General features: G+C 43.9%; 2 protein-coding genes across 2 annotated transcripts in view; one reads left to right on the top strand and one right to left on the bottom strand.

The window, feature by feature from the left end:
* Nucleotides 1–2,791, bottom strand: part of plpp4 (phospholipid phosphatase 4) — a 30,542-nt gene extending 27,751 nt beyond the window's left edge. The window contains exon 1 of the mRNA XM_040178892.2: nucleotides 1,958–2,791. Within this exon, the coding sequence (XP_040034826.1) occupies nucleotides 1,958–2,046 (89 nt within the window). The 5' untranslated portion in view covers nucleotides 2,047–2,791. The remainder of the gene's footprint in view (nucleotides 1–1,957) is intronic.
* Nucleotides 2,792–13,855: 11,064 nt separating this feature from the next.
* The window catches only part of cdh23 (cadherin-related 23), a 135,094-nt gene continuing 133,620 nt past the window's right edge, over nucleotides 13,856–15,329 (top strand). Inside the window, exon 1 of the mRNA XM_078104959.1 lies at nucleotides 13,856–13,917. The gene's annotated coding sequence lies outside the window, so the exon portion shown is untranslated. The remainder of the gene's footprint in view (nucleotides 13,918–15,329) is intronic.

The following is a 15,329-nucleotide window of genomic DNA, read 5'->3' as shown; positions in this document are numbered from 1 at the left end:
ATGATGACCGCATGGCATTACTGTTTGATGGCACAGGGTCGACCTCACGTCACACACTTGGCCCTCACTGAAGGTCAGCGCGCCTCCTGAGGCCTGGAATGGGCAGGCAGCTTGGCACAGCAAAGGCAAAGGCAAATTAATATTCCTTGAAAGGCAAGTCCTCTTTGACATAATGTATTCTGGACAGAAGTGCAGGGTTGACCGTGTGGCAGAGAGAAGCAAGACCAGCTTGTGTGACCAACAAGAATCATTAAACCAGCAGCAAAGACCAAACAATGGCAGAACATGATATCTTTTATTGTAGACACCTTCTAATGCATCCCTCCCTGCTCATGTAGCTAAACGCTTAAGGAACTAATTTCCCACATCCCTTTGTGCACATGCACAATAATAAAGGAATGTGGACAGAGAACGAAAAATGAGTTTCTTTTTTTCTCATCCAAATTGAATACTGAGCGGCAGAGGCAATTAAAAATAAGTAGTAGATTTTAAATGAGCAGTGACACAAGGAAAAGCGAGGGAAACATGAGGGACATTACATTTACAATAAGCAGCAAACACAAAATTGTCCTTTACACCTCCAGCTGATTCTAGTTGACCCCAATTATCTACCTTCACCTGGGGGTTTGAGGTGTGACAAGAACAGGGAACCGCTGACCCACCGGGCCAGAGAGCAGCTCCGTCTCTCTGATCCCTCAGGCAAAAAGCTCACTTAGCAATTACAAATAAAAGAAATCTATGAGACAAAATGATTCATCTGTCAAAACATGTGATCCCGTACGAAGATAAAGGTCCTTAGTCTTACACAGAGCCCCAAAACACAGTTTGCCACAAAGATCAAATTTCAGAATTTGCTCTGTGTTTCGTCACCATGTCTGGCCTTGGACTTGTCTGTGGAGCCACAATAAGGGCTCTTCAGCAGATCAGCTTTACTGAAGATGTCCGTTTGCAAACCAGGCTTCTAGCCTCCAGCGGGCTTTCTGTGTAGAACTCAAGTCATTATGGCGATCAAGAACTTTGTGACGTGGGCTTCGGTGGCGGCAGCGAGCTGATGGCGCTGATGATATTGTGAGAATTGGTTTTGGGTTTTTTTCTTTTGTGGCTTGGAGCACTCCGTTAACGCAACAAATGGGCCGAGGGGCCGAGGGGCTGCACCATGGGATATGTGTCCCGCTCTGGTCTGATCCCTCTAGGTGAGTTGTTCCCTCTATGCAGCATCAAGCTCTTCTTGGATCCTTTTAAAGCGGAATAGCAGCGCACACATGCATCACTTAGCCCATGCACGGACAGATGTTAGCGCCAGTCTACAGGCTAAGCAGACAGCGGTGCTGATTTTGCTGCTGATCTTTCTTTCTTTTGCTTTCCACTTGTTTCTCTCTCCCAAGGGTGCAATCAAGGAGCAGGGATGTGTAAGTCAGATAACAGGACCCACGGCTGTTATTAGAGCACATCAAGCAGAGAGTCAATGTGACACAATTGTGATGCAAACAATGCACAACGCTTCCAGGCCAAAAAATCAATTAATCATTTATATTTACGTCAGTTTTGAAGGCTGCTTTTGAGAGGAGAAACCTTCACGCACGGTGTGATGACGCAAGTACTGAAATAGATCTCACCGCGTGTTGAGTGAAGGTGTCAGAAGATGCTGCCTCTGTTTCTCTGAGCATCTGTAATCGGCACCATTGATGGAAACCCGTGATATATGTGTCATCCATGAACAGTGACACGCTAATTCGTGCCGGGTAGTAAAATGCTGAGCTTGTTGTTGTTTTTTTGCCACCTGTAACCGCTCGCTGTGCGTGTGATGTGCACACTGACAGCGGATCAGCGCGGGAACCACCGCAAACGACCCTGAACGCAGCACGTCAGGGTCTCGAGCGTGTGGAATGGCGCACGGACGTGGGTCATGGGGGGGGGGCGCATCAAATGGAATCATTTCAAGACTTTTTATACTTACACAAAAACTCCGAAAAGCAGAACTCGGACGGCTATCTCCAAAGCCAGCTCGCGCACGTTTTTCCCGCGGTCCGGAGGCGACACGTTCATGGTGCTGAGGTAATCCAGCCAAGTGAAGTAGACAGCAACACGAAGGCGTTTTGTTGTTGTTGTTGTTGTTGTTGTTGTTGTTTAGTTGTTGTCGTATTTGTCTTCCCGCCCCCTCCACTTTGTAATCCACCTTAACAAAGCGAGCGCTTTCCAGAAGCGGTGCTCCCTTCAGTCTCGCGCGCCGCGCGCCTCCATCGCGACTCGTACACCGACACCTGCAGCCGTCTCCCCCGCTCCTCCGCTCCTCCGCTCCCCCGCGCCGCTCTGCGCCGCTCTCCGTCGGCTCCGACGCTCCTTGATGCAGCTGCTGCTCTACCGACGCCTCCTTCCTCCACCAGCAGCTACTCCAACTGGGCTGGAGTTTAGAGTCCCCCAGAAAACCTCAGAGGTGTGGGCGCGTAGTGACAGTGGGAAAAGTGGAGCTCTCTCTCTCTCTCTCTCTCTCTCTCTCTCTCTCTCTCTCTCTCTCTCTCTCTGAGAGGCTTGGCTTCACTTTGGAGGATCAGCTGACTGGAGGTTTCTGGAACACACCACTGAGGACCTCACAGGAAGCTCCTGTCCAGTCAGTGCCAAGTGATGGACTGAATGTCCTCCTGTCTATTCCAAAGCCAAGGGACATGGCACATGAGCAAACGGCTCCTGAACGCGACGCGCCCATGCGACACAGAGAAAGGGGGAGGTGGGCGCTCACGGCTGGTGGGAGCAATGAGTCTGAACCTTCAGCCTTGACACATGATATTGCATCACTGTGCCCAAGCCCCCCCCCCCCCCCCCCCCCCCCCCCCCCACGCGCACACACACACACACACACACACACACAAACAAATATATCCAATATAAAGAATCCAGCCTCGGGGGTCCGTGCAGCGGCAGTGATGAAGGAGCGCAGGCAGCCATGTGCCCGCGGGCCATGAATCCCGGCCAGCACTTTCGTAGACTCACATGAATATTTGATGCCTTCTAAAACTGCCCTTCCTGCATTACCTGTCAGGCCAAGATTCGCCTCTGTGTGGTAATGTGAGAGACGGCGGGACCCTGGTGGAAACAAGCCCCTGGACCTGAAAAAAAACCTGCCTTTCTAGGTAACGAACTTTGTCAAGCTGGACGCCGACTCCGTCGACAAGGTTCAGAAGTTGTTGCGCTCTGTTAGTCAATGATACCTAAGTGAGCACAAAGCGGATGTGTTAATGTATTTCTCTACTTAGTCCTGGCAGATGTACCTCTTTGCCAGCTCTCTAACAAGAACAAAACTAAGAAGATGTGAAATGGTGGAAGGGTTAGGATGTAAGATCTCACTTCAAAGCTCTCAGCCATCAGACGTTTCAGCCTTTAAAGTGAACCGGCCACATGGTTTTACCTCGCAGCATCAGACTGTGGTGATTAGGGTGATTCCCTATGATCAGGGTGACTTTTCTGAAGGAACTGCACAAGCAATCAATCGTCACGCAAAAAAATAGAACATGCTCTTTCCTGTTAATGCTGACTTGTTCTTTGTTGTCAAAAAGCCAACGTGCAGGAGTCATATGAAAAGGCACATTCTCCTTTTTTTCCTGTCAGAATATGTTAACATTTCTGTTTCATTGTTGAGGTCTTCCCCCTTCTCTGCAGTGTCGACCATGAGTCACATTTCTCGAGGTTGTGGTTACACTGTGCGGTCGGACTCAAAGGTTGTGCTTTAATAAACCAAAGTCCAGGTTTATGGTTACAAAGCGACACTAATCATCTACATGGGCGAATGGGTGCACTTTGCAGGATGGTCTCTACTGACACAGAGCGACTCATCATGCTATTGGTAATGGTCAGTTTCCATTACCAATAGCTCAAGGCTTTATTGCACTCTCTCCTTATTACACTTTGGGCTACCAGTTTTTATTGGTAAACATCCCTCTTTCTGAGTTCATGTATAGAGAGATATCAGTGGGCGGCATACAATGTATCAAAAAGTAAGTTGTACTTTCTTTGAACCCAATAAAGGGCGTCACGAAGGGCAAAATAACGAATCTTTAATATATATTCTTGGGATTCTAAAATTAGTCCCTAAAAATTGGAACCAGATCTTAAGCAAGAGCTGCCAAATGTGTTTGTCGATCCAACTGCTCCCCGAAGTGGAAAGAGACACATTGCAGCAGTCACGGTCGACGACTACTGTACATTCCCCCAGTGAAGGAATCGGTAGGAATTTTAGTTTCATCTAATTTTCTTCTTATCTTTCTAGTTGTATACAAAAACTGCATATTGCAGAAACAACCAAAAGTGAAATCGTTTGCCACCATCTAACATAGAATGGGACCTTAAAACATGTGAGGGTACTGAATTCAGCGATGTTCAGTTGTGTATTAACTCAACTTTTAATTTGTATTTGTATGTATAAATTGTGTTACTTATTCTGTTGTTAATACTAAGTATCATTTTAAGCTTGCAGTAAGCAGACAGCAGTCATTAGAACCAAGCTACTTGTGTTTTTTGTCTCAATGTGTCACACACACACACACACACACACACACACACACACACACACACTGTGCTGTTTGAAAGGCATTGGAGTGCTTCAGAAAAGTTATGCTCCACAAGCTGTTGTATAAATTGAGAGGAAACTACATTCTGCAGGAACAAATTGTGTCTTTATGAGATTTCTTTTGTCTCTTGTATTGTTTTGTTGTGAAATACTGCATAGTTTTGCCATTCTTCTGAAAGAGGAAAGTCGGGAGGAATCGCATATCGGTTGAACTACTCTCAGCTTACATCAAAGTAGACAGCTCTTCATAATAAGGGATACAAATCTAAACATGTCATTTAAAATGGCACCGCTCTGAAGAAATTGAGTTTGAGCGAAGTCTTTTTAAAGTAGTTTGATCATCACAAGCGGCACCAGCTAGTGTTCAATATAATCTATTTGGGAGATCTGGCTATAATATCAACACTGAGCTATTTGTTGAAGAAATATTGGATCAATAGCATACAATGGTATTCAAAGCTTTAGCTCTCATAAATTGTGCAGCCAATCGTGGACGGATTTTTCTCTGGGGCGAACACTCAACTTTATTGATTGGCATCAGCGAGACAAAGAAATGACACTTGAAGGTCTTGACTTTAGTACTCTTGGCCCTGATTGGTTCTTACTCAGTGTACAATGCAACAGATTTTTTGCTGATGTCTTTTCTGATAGTTTTGGCTATATTTTCTGTCCTCCATATCACATCTTTCAAACATCCAAAATACAAATAGTGACTTATTTTAATACTTATTTGTGCCTGTGGGTTGCTCCTAAATTCATTTTATAGTGTCTCGTTAGCATATTCAAATCTTTATTTCCAGAAAAATTGTAGTATAAAAAAAGATCATCATAATGTACTGTAAGTAATTAACTTAGGAATGTTAATATCTGTTATCTTATTTGTTTGATTGATAGCCAAAAAATTCTGAGGTTTTTTGACCAAAGTATTTAAACTGTCTAATTTAGCCTTGGGCTACTGATGGAGTCTAATCAGTCTTGGTGGAACTGCTATATTTGGAACCATCGCAGGGGTGTATGTATCACGCCGTTAAAAAGGTTTTTATTGATCCAAACTAAATGGTGTGCTTTCATAACAACGGACCATGAAGAGTCTCGCCTCAGTCTGGGAGAGTGAGACGCACATGTGGTGAGTCACACAAGGACGCCCGAAAGGTCACATTGGAAATCTTTCAATTCAATTTTGTTTCATCGGGTTGTGTACTTGCCAAGACAGGCTGGATCTTTGTAGTCTGACTAAAAGGCCAACAGTTGTTCCCATGTTTGTCACAATATGGGTGTGCAGAGTAATAAATCTCCTGAATAATTCATCAATTTTCAGGGGATGTAATATCTACGCCGACTCTTCGCCGAAGTAGTCTTACATTCTTTTAAACTCACTATCTTGCTCTGGGCCTTTAAGCATAATACAGCTTGACTAATCCGATCAACATCTTCACACTGATAAAAGCTAATGCCATCAGTGAAATTAGTCATTAATGGCAGCAATTAGTTCTGCCTTTGAAAATGAGAAGCAGTGATGAAATATTAAACTGCGACAAGAATAGGAATTACCGTGCGGCTCTTTTTGAGAGTTGGGCGGCTTGATGAGATTTGTATCTTCTCCACAGAGTCATTCGTTTGCTTTTTCTTCTTTCAATGCATGTGGGAAAGACAGGGCCTTTACTTTGATAAATGAATGATCTTACAGGGAACGAAAGCAAATGAATCTGTGATGAATGACCCTACTTTTCAGATTTCCCGTTTAAGAGTGTGCATACATACGCAATAAGCATGGAATGTCTATATTTTTACAGAGGTCCACACTTATTTACAGGCTACAGTAATACAGCATGTCTTTTCCACATAATCATCAAATACTGCAGCTGTAAGTCCAGAACTGCTTGGAATGAGATCCACTGATCAATTTGTTTATGTAATGCAAAACCAAAAAGGGGATTTTAAGGTTTATCAAAAATACTTTTTTTAAATAAAGGCAATATAAAATTTATTGACCAACTCCTGGAATGTATTCATTTTGATCGATTTTTCACGAGTACACAACCTTGTTATCCACAACAGCCACTGGGTAGACTTTACACAGGACATCTTATATAGAGTACTTACAGTACATCCATCCCTACCGCAGAATTACCACAGCATCGTCAAAAAATATTTGCCCCCATGAGGTGCCACATGATATGCTCCTTGCTTTAGCTGACCGGTGGCAGCCGACTCGTAACGTCCAATTCTAGTTGTGATGAGTCGGAGTGTACAGCGTGCCCTCTAATACCTGCACTTTGCAGGGTAAGTGCCTCTAACTGAACTGTTCTTCTTAAAAAACTCTACACACTCCATCCACAAGTGTTCTCAATCTTCAGTGCGTTTGGCATCTCCCTGACCAGCCCCCATTTGTCTCCTAGCAACCCTGTCCTCTAGAAATCAGGGTTCCATTTTCTATTTTATGGTTTTCCAGATAACGTTTTGGTGACTAATGGATGAAATGGATAAAATTAGATTCAAATGCAAGATTATTCTCTTCATTCTCCTACTATAGAGCCGCATTTATGTTCTATAACATAATGTCTAGGAGACAGGATTGCTCCAAGAATTAACGTTATACTATTAAGTCATCTAAGTAGTCTAAAGCCCCAAACAACATGTTTCCTTTATCAACATTTAACCAAGTCCATGTAAATTTGGTCCCACGGTGTTTAGGATGGGAATCAAAGTCTTGCTTTGTGCACCCACCACTTTTACAACGACAGGACTTTTGCACAGGATAGAAATGCAGCACCTCCTAGACCACAAGAAAACTGCCTGGGCACATAAAACAAGCAGCGATTAAGTCTGCATTAAAAGGTACTTAAACACAAGTTTTTAGGAGAAAGGGACGTCTCTTTGTTCCTTCTACAAGGGCGAGACAACTAACACCATTATCATTGTAACTAAAGTAGCGTGTAACTACACCTAACATCCCACAAGGCAGATCTAATGTGACAGCAGAATGAAAACATAATCATTTTAGTTTCAGACAGTATGTAAAAAGATGAATAATGTCCTCACCATAGGATATGTCCATAACTCATTCGGTTTTAATTCAATTTTCTTGTCCCTTTTTTCTCTGTCTGAATAAATCATTTAGCCTCATCTTACAGTACAATAAAGTCCAAGTTCAAGTTAATGAGAAGAGATTGGAAATGGGGAATGGAAAGAGAACATGAATTGAAAAAGGATGTGAAGTGCTTTGAAAAATGATTTTAGCTTGACCATTGTCAACCGCTCTCACATTTGGTTATTCACTCAGAAAAGGGTGAGTGAAAAGATACAATTCTTTAATTAAAAAACAAATACTGTAGTTTTCCTCACTTCTCTGATGCTCTACAACTCGTTGTTAAAGGTTACTGATGATTGTTATCAGCTTTCAGCCAGAAAGCCAGATGAAAACGCATCTGTATGCAACAATGTTCACTTCCTGAACAATTCCTTATGTGAAGTATATGTAGCGTGGCCTAACAAAAGGAAACAACTGTGAACTTCACACTAATCTGGACCCCCTTCTGGCCACCATAAAGGATGCTTCTTGTTCCCCCGTAGTGGTACGTTTTCATAGACACACACACACACACACACACACACACACACACACACATTCAGCAATTGGGGCTTTTAGTGTCTTGCCTAAAGCCACATTGACATGTATACTGAGGCCTACGGCGCTCTGATTTATAGACAACGGCTCCGCCTCCTGAGGTTCCAATATTTGTGATTAAGATTTTCGGTACATCTCAAATGACACGTGGTCCCAGCCAGTCCCCTAACTCCAATATGGAGGTGGGAGGGGGGAGAAAGAGCAAGTAATAAACACTCAAGCACTGACAGATATCCCGGCTGTGTGTCTTTTCTCCTCTGAGCAGTTGACCCTTCCTCTCCCATCACGCCAGCTGCTCGCAGCAACTTCTTCTGTCTTCGGCTGCGAGAGAAACCAGCAGGCTGAGCTGCTTTTCCTTCTGGCCGCCCAGCCGCTGTCTGTCATCACACCTGAGTCCGTCAGAAACAAAGATTTAATGTATTGCTATCCTGTCAAAGCAATGAGGACTTATGAATATTTGCCTTGTGTTATATCTTTGTCCAATATATAAATGAATATAGTCTAGAGAGAAGCACTTTGCAGGGTAATAATATAATTCAACTAAACCATAAGCTCAATATTGTTGAATTATTAGTTCAGGAACCAGGAAACATTTATTGCCAAAATATGTCAAACATACAAGGAATTTGTCTTGGCGGTTGGTGCGTGACAGTAGACAGTGTAACAATAGACAAGACAGCAGTGCACAAGTAATAAAATAAAATGAAATGCTAATGCAATGGGTTAGTAGAATAAGGCTATGGGTTAATAGAAAATAAGAATAAAGTTAAAGTTAATAATTTAAAATATTAAAAAAGTTAAAAAATATTAATCGAACAAGTGACAAAGTGACGAGTGACGACAAAGTGACGAGTGAGAAATGACAGTTAAAGTGACATGTGCAGTATGAGGGGGAGTGACCGGTGGAGTGTCATAGTCAGGCAGTGGGGGACCGGGCTCTGTTGATGAGCCCGACTGCCGACGGGAAGAAACTGTTCGTGTGGCGGGAGGTCGTAGTCCTGATGCACCTCAGCCTCCTGCCAGATGGAAGGGGCACAAACAGGTTTTGTCCGGGGTGAGAGGGGTCGGCCACGATCTTTTTAGCTCGCTTCAGAGACCTGGAAGTGAACCCTCTCTGCAGAGTGGATGACACGCTGCAGCCTGCCCTTGTCCTTGGCTGTGGCTGCAGCGTACCAGACGGTGATGGAGGAGCAAAGGATGGACTCGATGATGGCCGTGTAGAAGTGGATCATCATCGTCTTTGGCAGGTTTAATTTCTTCAGCTGCCTCAGGAAGAACAACCTCTGCTGAGCCTTCTTGGTGATGGAGTTGATGTTCAGCTCCCACTTGAGGTCCTGGGTGATGATGGAGCCCAGGAAACGGAAGGAATCCACAATAGTGACGGGGGAGTCGCACGGGGTGATGGGGGAGGGTGGGGCTCTGTTCCTCTGGAAATCCACAACCATCTCCACTGTCTTTAGAGCGTTGAGCTGCAGGTTGTTCTGGCTGCACCACGACACCAGATGGTCAGATTCCCACCTGAGCCAGAGATCAGTCCAATGAGGGTGGTGTCATCCACAAACTTCAGGAGCTTGACGGACTGGTGACTGGAGGTGCAGCTGTTGGTGTACAGGGAGAAGAGCAGAGGGGAAAGAACGCAGCCTTGGGGGGAACCAGTGCTGATGATCCGAGAGGCTGAGACATGTTTCCCCAGCTTCACGCGCTGCTTCCTGTCAGACAGGAAGTCTGTGATCCACTTGCAGGTGGAGTCGGGCACGTGCAGCTGGGAGAGTTTGTCCTGCAGCAGAGACGGGATGACGGTGTTGAAGGCAGAGCTGAAGTCCACAAACAGGATCCTGGCGTAGGTTCCTGGGGAGTCCAGATGCTGGGGGATGTAGTGGAGGGCCATGTTGACAGATTCGTCCACAGACCTCTTGGCTCTGTAGGCGACCTGCAGGGGGTCCAGGAGGGGGTCGGTGAGGGACTTCAGGTGGGTCAGGACTAGCCGTTCAAAAGACTTCATGACTACACAGGTCAGGGCGACGGACCTGTAGTCATTGAGTCCTGTGATCCTGGGCTTCTTGGGGACAGGGATGATGGTGGAGGCCTTGAAGCGGGCTGGTACGTGGCATGTCTCCAGGGAGGTGTTGAAGATGTCAGTGAACACCGGAGACAGCTGGTCAGCACAATGCTTCAGGGTGTGAGGGGAAACGGAGTCCGGGCCGGCTGCCTTACGGGGATTTTGTCTTTTACCAAATTAATTCATTTTTGAAACATTTGGAACAAATGAATGGCTTCACATACTATATGCAGAACGTACCCGTGATGTTGAATGTACCTTTGTCAAATCAGAGCTCGTGGCTCGTTGCTGTATCAGCGAGGCATCTTTGACACAGCTCCACATTTTTCCTTTCATGAAATCAATGAATGACTGGATGAATAAAAGGCCACGATCCACACACAGGTGTCATCTCACCCACTTCCTGTCGCAGGTGTGGCTGACATTCGAGCCCTTTTAACAGCAATTTGGGCAATTTGGACGTTTATGTCACTGATGAAATGAATGATGGCTCTGTACCATGTGTCACAGTACGCCGCGACAGCAAGACAGCGATCATTAATGTCATCATTTACAATTGTGCTTTTCCCCTTGTGACATATCAAAATGTCCTTGATTTAAAAATCTGTTATTACTAAATCAATATTCAAACATGCAAGTACTGCATGAGCACCGTCTGTCTTTCTCCACAGTTGCATAATGAATTTGAATCCCATGAGTCGTCTCGGGCCGATATTGATGAATAACTTCCTTCTTTCTCTCTCGACACACAAGATATCCCTCCATTCTTTCTAGTTCCCATCCTTTTGTGACGCGTATGAGCAGATCTGTGGAGACGTCGTGAATGATCGGACACTGGGGACGATGCTGGTCCCTCCCAAGGTGTGAGGTGACCGTCACTAACAGGTATTCTCAGTGCTAAGGGAAGCTGCTTCGCCACAGCCGCTGTGATCGACTGATCTGTCTTCTTCCTTCGGGCCCATTTTGGCACCAGCTTCTTCCAGATGACAGCTTGCAAGTCATTAGCACACCACCACATTGCTCAAAACACAGAAGGACGCCTCTGACTCGGTGTGCAAGCGTACAACTGGTTCATGTCAGGACCAGTGTCAGGGTACTTGCCCCTGAGCAATGTGGAACAGGAGCCATTTCATGCACGTCCACGCCAAACCTTCCCTTTTATTGGGGAATGCTAATCAATTTAATGGTGGATGCAACATGTTCTAGTCATTTCAACGGTTTGGTACACCTAATAAGTACTAATGAGTAATATTAGTCAACATGCTGACTCACAAGCAAAACGTTGAGAGGCCTTTATCAGTTCAGATTAGTTTACGAGGAATATAATTTAACTCAATGGTTGTATGTCTCTGTGTTAGCCCTGCGATTGGCTGGCGACCAATCCAGGGTGTACCCCGTCTATCGCCCAAAGTTGGGATATTATTCCAGCAGGTATAAGTGCAAAGACGCTTTAGTGCAAAGGATGAGGCTGAAAGTCATTAGCCTTGTTTGCTACTCCTGTTTTATATCCACCATTCATATAGATTATTATTTACATAATTAATGAAAGTGTTTGCTTCCACTCCTCTTTTTCTTGGTAGATTGGGATATTTAGGATGCACCTCAGTTGCCAACAGCACTAGCATGCAGTTGAGTAAAACATCCAGCAGAGAGCAGCAAAGTATCACTTTGAATCATCATCGAACTGCTGTCAATCAACTTGAGTCTCATAGAGGAACATTTTATTTTACAAATGAAGATTGATTGTGTAAAATACACTGTAGCTATAATAAAGTAGAATATTCTTTCTTTCATAATAAATCATTGTTACCTGAACTTGTTAGGCTGATTCGAGAACTTAGCTTGTAAATTAAACATCATGAATATCAAAAACCTATGGTCTCTGATAACAAATACAGGAAAGCATGTGTAAAAAAGTGGAACAGTCATTTTCTTTCAATCTAGTGCTTGCGTTGCCATCACATTATTATTCATTATTTTCCACTTTGAGGAAAAGTCATCAGAGCAGCAGCATTGTGAGTGAAAAAACAGTTTTCTTTTGACAGCACGTCGGCGCCCTCAACACCACCAGCGGCCTGCGTTGGCCAAACGTCTTATCTTTGTCTCCCTTTAGTGAGTCTCTGTTGTAGCCCACAACAGATGAAATGTCAGAACGTGTAGCTCTCTCCACAGCTCACACATGGTGGAAGTGCATGTCAGACCACTGGCAAAGGCAGAAATTACTTTTCACGTACGAGATTGGAAACGGGTGACATGTGGAGCCTCATCAGGGCTTGAAATTGCGTGTGCAAGGCCGTGGTGCGGTGGTTTGTGTGGAGAAGGCTTTTGGGCGCCACGTATACATTTTGTTAAAACCTCTGAACGTCTCGTGTTGAAGGTGAACTGGCGCTTTGATGATTATCTGCCGGTAAGAATGGTGAAGGTGGTCCCGCCCTAATAGCTGCAACAAAAGCTAACAGGAGCCTCAGGAAGATATTGATCAGCCACAGTCCCATCCGCCACATGAGGTGGAAACACCTGTGTTGGGTGTTCTGGTGGGAAATTCACTTGATTAACTCCCTCTCAGCTGAGGTAGACACACCTCACATTGACACAACATTGACATTTTGAATAAAGACATCTGATTGTGCTGAACCAATACATATTTATCATAAAAACCTCAGCTGGTGCCCTGTGGCCATGAAGGCGTTGCACCAAAACAGTTTTGCATACAATTTAACACGGGGAAATATGCTTTTAAGATGCTGAGCGTGGGGACCTGGATAGAACTTAATCCCCCAACAATGGTATGATAATCTTTTAGAAAATTCTTTGGGGATTTTTTTTGTCAAACGAAATAACATTTTAGCAGACCTGTTAATTAAATAATTAATTTCATAATATTTTTCTCATGTAAATGTCTCATTTACATTTTGTGTCCATTATAATTATCCTGGTAATACTCTAGGTGTTGCTATTGCATTGACTATTGCTCTAATAATGGATTGTTTATTTAATTTGTGTAATATATTATATCTCTTTAATTTCAGTGGATTCAGCCCTCTTGACGGACATCCATGAAAAAGGCTACATGAATATGTGGACATTAAATGCAAAATATAGATGTCCTGTATAGGGGCTGACCTTCCCAGTCAAATGAGTTATTCATCTCTCTTTTAAATCCAATTTATTTTGTCAATTAGTCATTTCTTTTCATGCTTAAGGACGATACACATGGTGGTGCTTTTGTTTCTCGGCTGTTGTGGAGAAACTTCAATGGAAAAACTGTCTTGAAAATGAACAAATGTGTGTGTGGGTGTGTGTGTGTGTGTGTGTGTGCGTGTGATTGTATTTCATTGAGAAAATAGAATTCCATCGCTTAGAAGCCACATTAAAAAGCCGTGAGGATGGAGTGACCCTGGATCGTGAGTGGATGTAAATTGTAACCCTCACACAATCTCTCGTTGTGTAGTTGTGAAGACTGGGAAGTGAAACTTGCAATGACCAGGGGGGGGTGCTGATCGACCCAAGCTAACGGGGAGGGAGAGAGAGAGAGAGAGAGAGAGAGAGAGAGAGAGAGAGAGAGAGAGAGAGAGAGAGAGAGAGAGAGAGAGAGAGAGAGAGAAGATACTTGGTAACGCATCAATCGAATCTAAAGCGTCCAGCCAGCGACGGACACGGACCAGGAAGGTAGGACAATATGATAATATGACAATATGACAATATGATAATGACACGATCATCCTGCTGTGATCTGACGGACACCATGCTGGAGAGATGACAGATGACTGCGGCACACACGCGGATTTCACTTAAGGGATCACGTTTTTCACACATTTTCTACCTCCGAGAGATGCTCTTATACTTATGGCGCTCTTATAATTGTGGTGCTATTATAATTATGGCGCTATAGTTATTGCACTTTTATACTTATTTCGCTTTCATACTTGTGGTGCAATTATAATTATGACGCGTTATTGCGCTCTTATACTTAAGGCGCTATTATACTTATTGCACTTTTGTACTTATTGCGCTCTTCTTATGGCGCTATTGGACTAGTGTCTCTCGGCTGTGCGCCCCGAGGAAGAGTTGTAGAACTTGCTGATTGATTAATATAAGTCGTGTGTTCACGAGCTGTCAGTCCAGCGGACTGCATGGTCAACGTCACTGCCATCTCATTTCGCAGTTAAGATCACTTCATGTAAGTTGCCTTTTCTTTCTGTCCTGGTCATTTCCAACTGTTGCTGTTGTTGCATCGCGATCAAGAGGAGTGAATGTGAGCCGGTGTGCATGCTTGTCCACCCGACACCTTTACGCAGGAGCCTGCTGTGGAGCGCCTTGGTGCGCGCTCACTTATTCATGTGTCACCTGAACGCGCAGCGACGCACGCCATGCAAAGAGGAGCTCCACCCAATTTCACAACGTATTCATTCTATCTATTCATCTTTTTTTAATATATGTATATCTCTCTTTTGATAAAACTGCAGTGTTCCGATATATGATAAATATGTTATATTCATGCCCTCATATCATGTAGCTTATGTTATATATTGCTTGTGATATAAGCAGGGCAAGGTTATTGCATTTGGACCACTGCGGATTGGCCTGACTAACTTTAAATGGAAATTAAAAAAATTAAATTTTTAGATCATACGTGTTTACATCATACAAACTGTCAGATTATACACTGCACATGATGAGTTACGCAGAGTTCACATTAAATGACATAAAATGAGTGATCACACTTGTTTTGCCACTGTGGAAATTCACTCTGCTGAATTATATTGCACGGCAATTTTCCCCTCAGATTTCCCTGTTTTTCTGAATCCAATCAAAATAAACACAAAAAAAGCAAAATTGCCAAATCTGAACTGCTTAAATTAAACCAAATATGAGCGATAGAAGAATGAGTTGCTGATACAGTGACTCCTCTGGACCACAGGAGCAAGGTGTGGGGATAATAAAGCATGTCGTGGTATGAAGGAATGGAAAACCTGGAGGAGAAAAGGGGACGAAAGCAAAGCAGATTATAAGAGAGCGGTGCTTACTAAAATAATATGTTTTTAGCATTGTAGTGACATAATTAATGGGGCTAAGACAAC

This window comes from Gasterosteus aculeatus, chromosome 6 (assembly GCF_964276395.1).
Source record: "Gasterosteus aculeatus chromosome 6, fGasAcu3.hap1.1, whole genome shotgun sequence".
NCBI lineage: Eukaryota > Metazoa > Chordata > Actinopteri > Perciformes > Gasterosteidae > Gasterosteus > Gasterosteus aculeatus.
The sequence above is the reverse complement of the archived record's forward strand: the minus strand, read 5'-3'. Positions and strand labels throughout refer to the sequence as shown.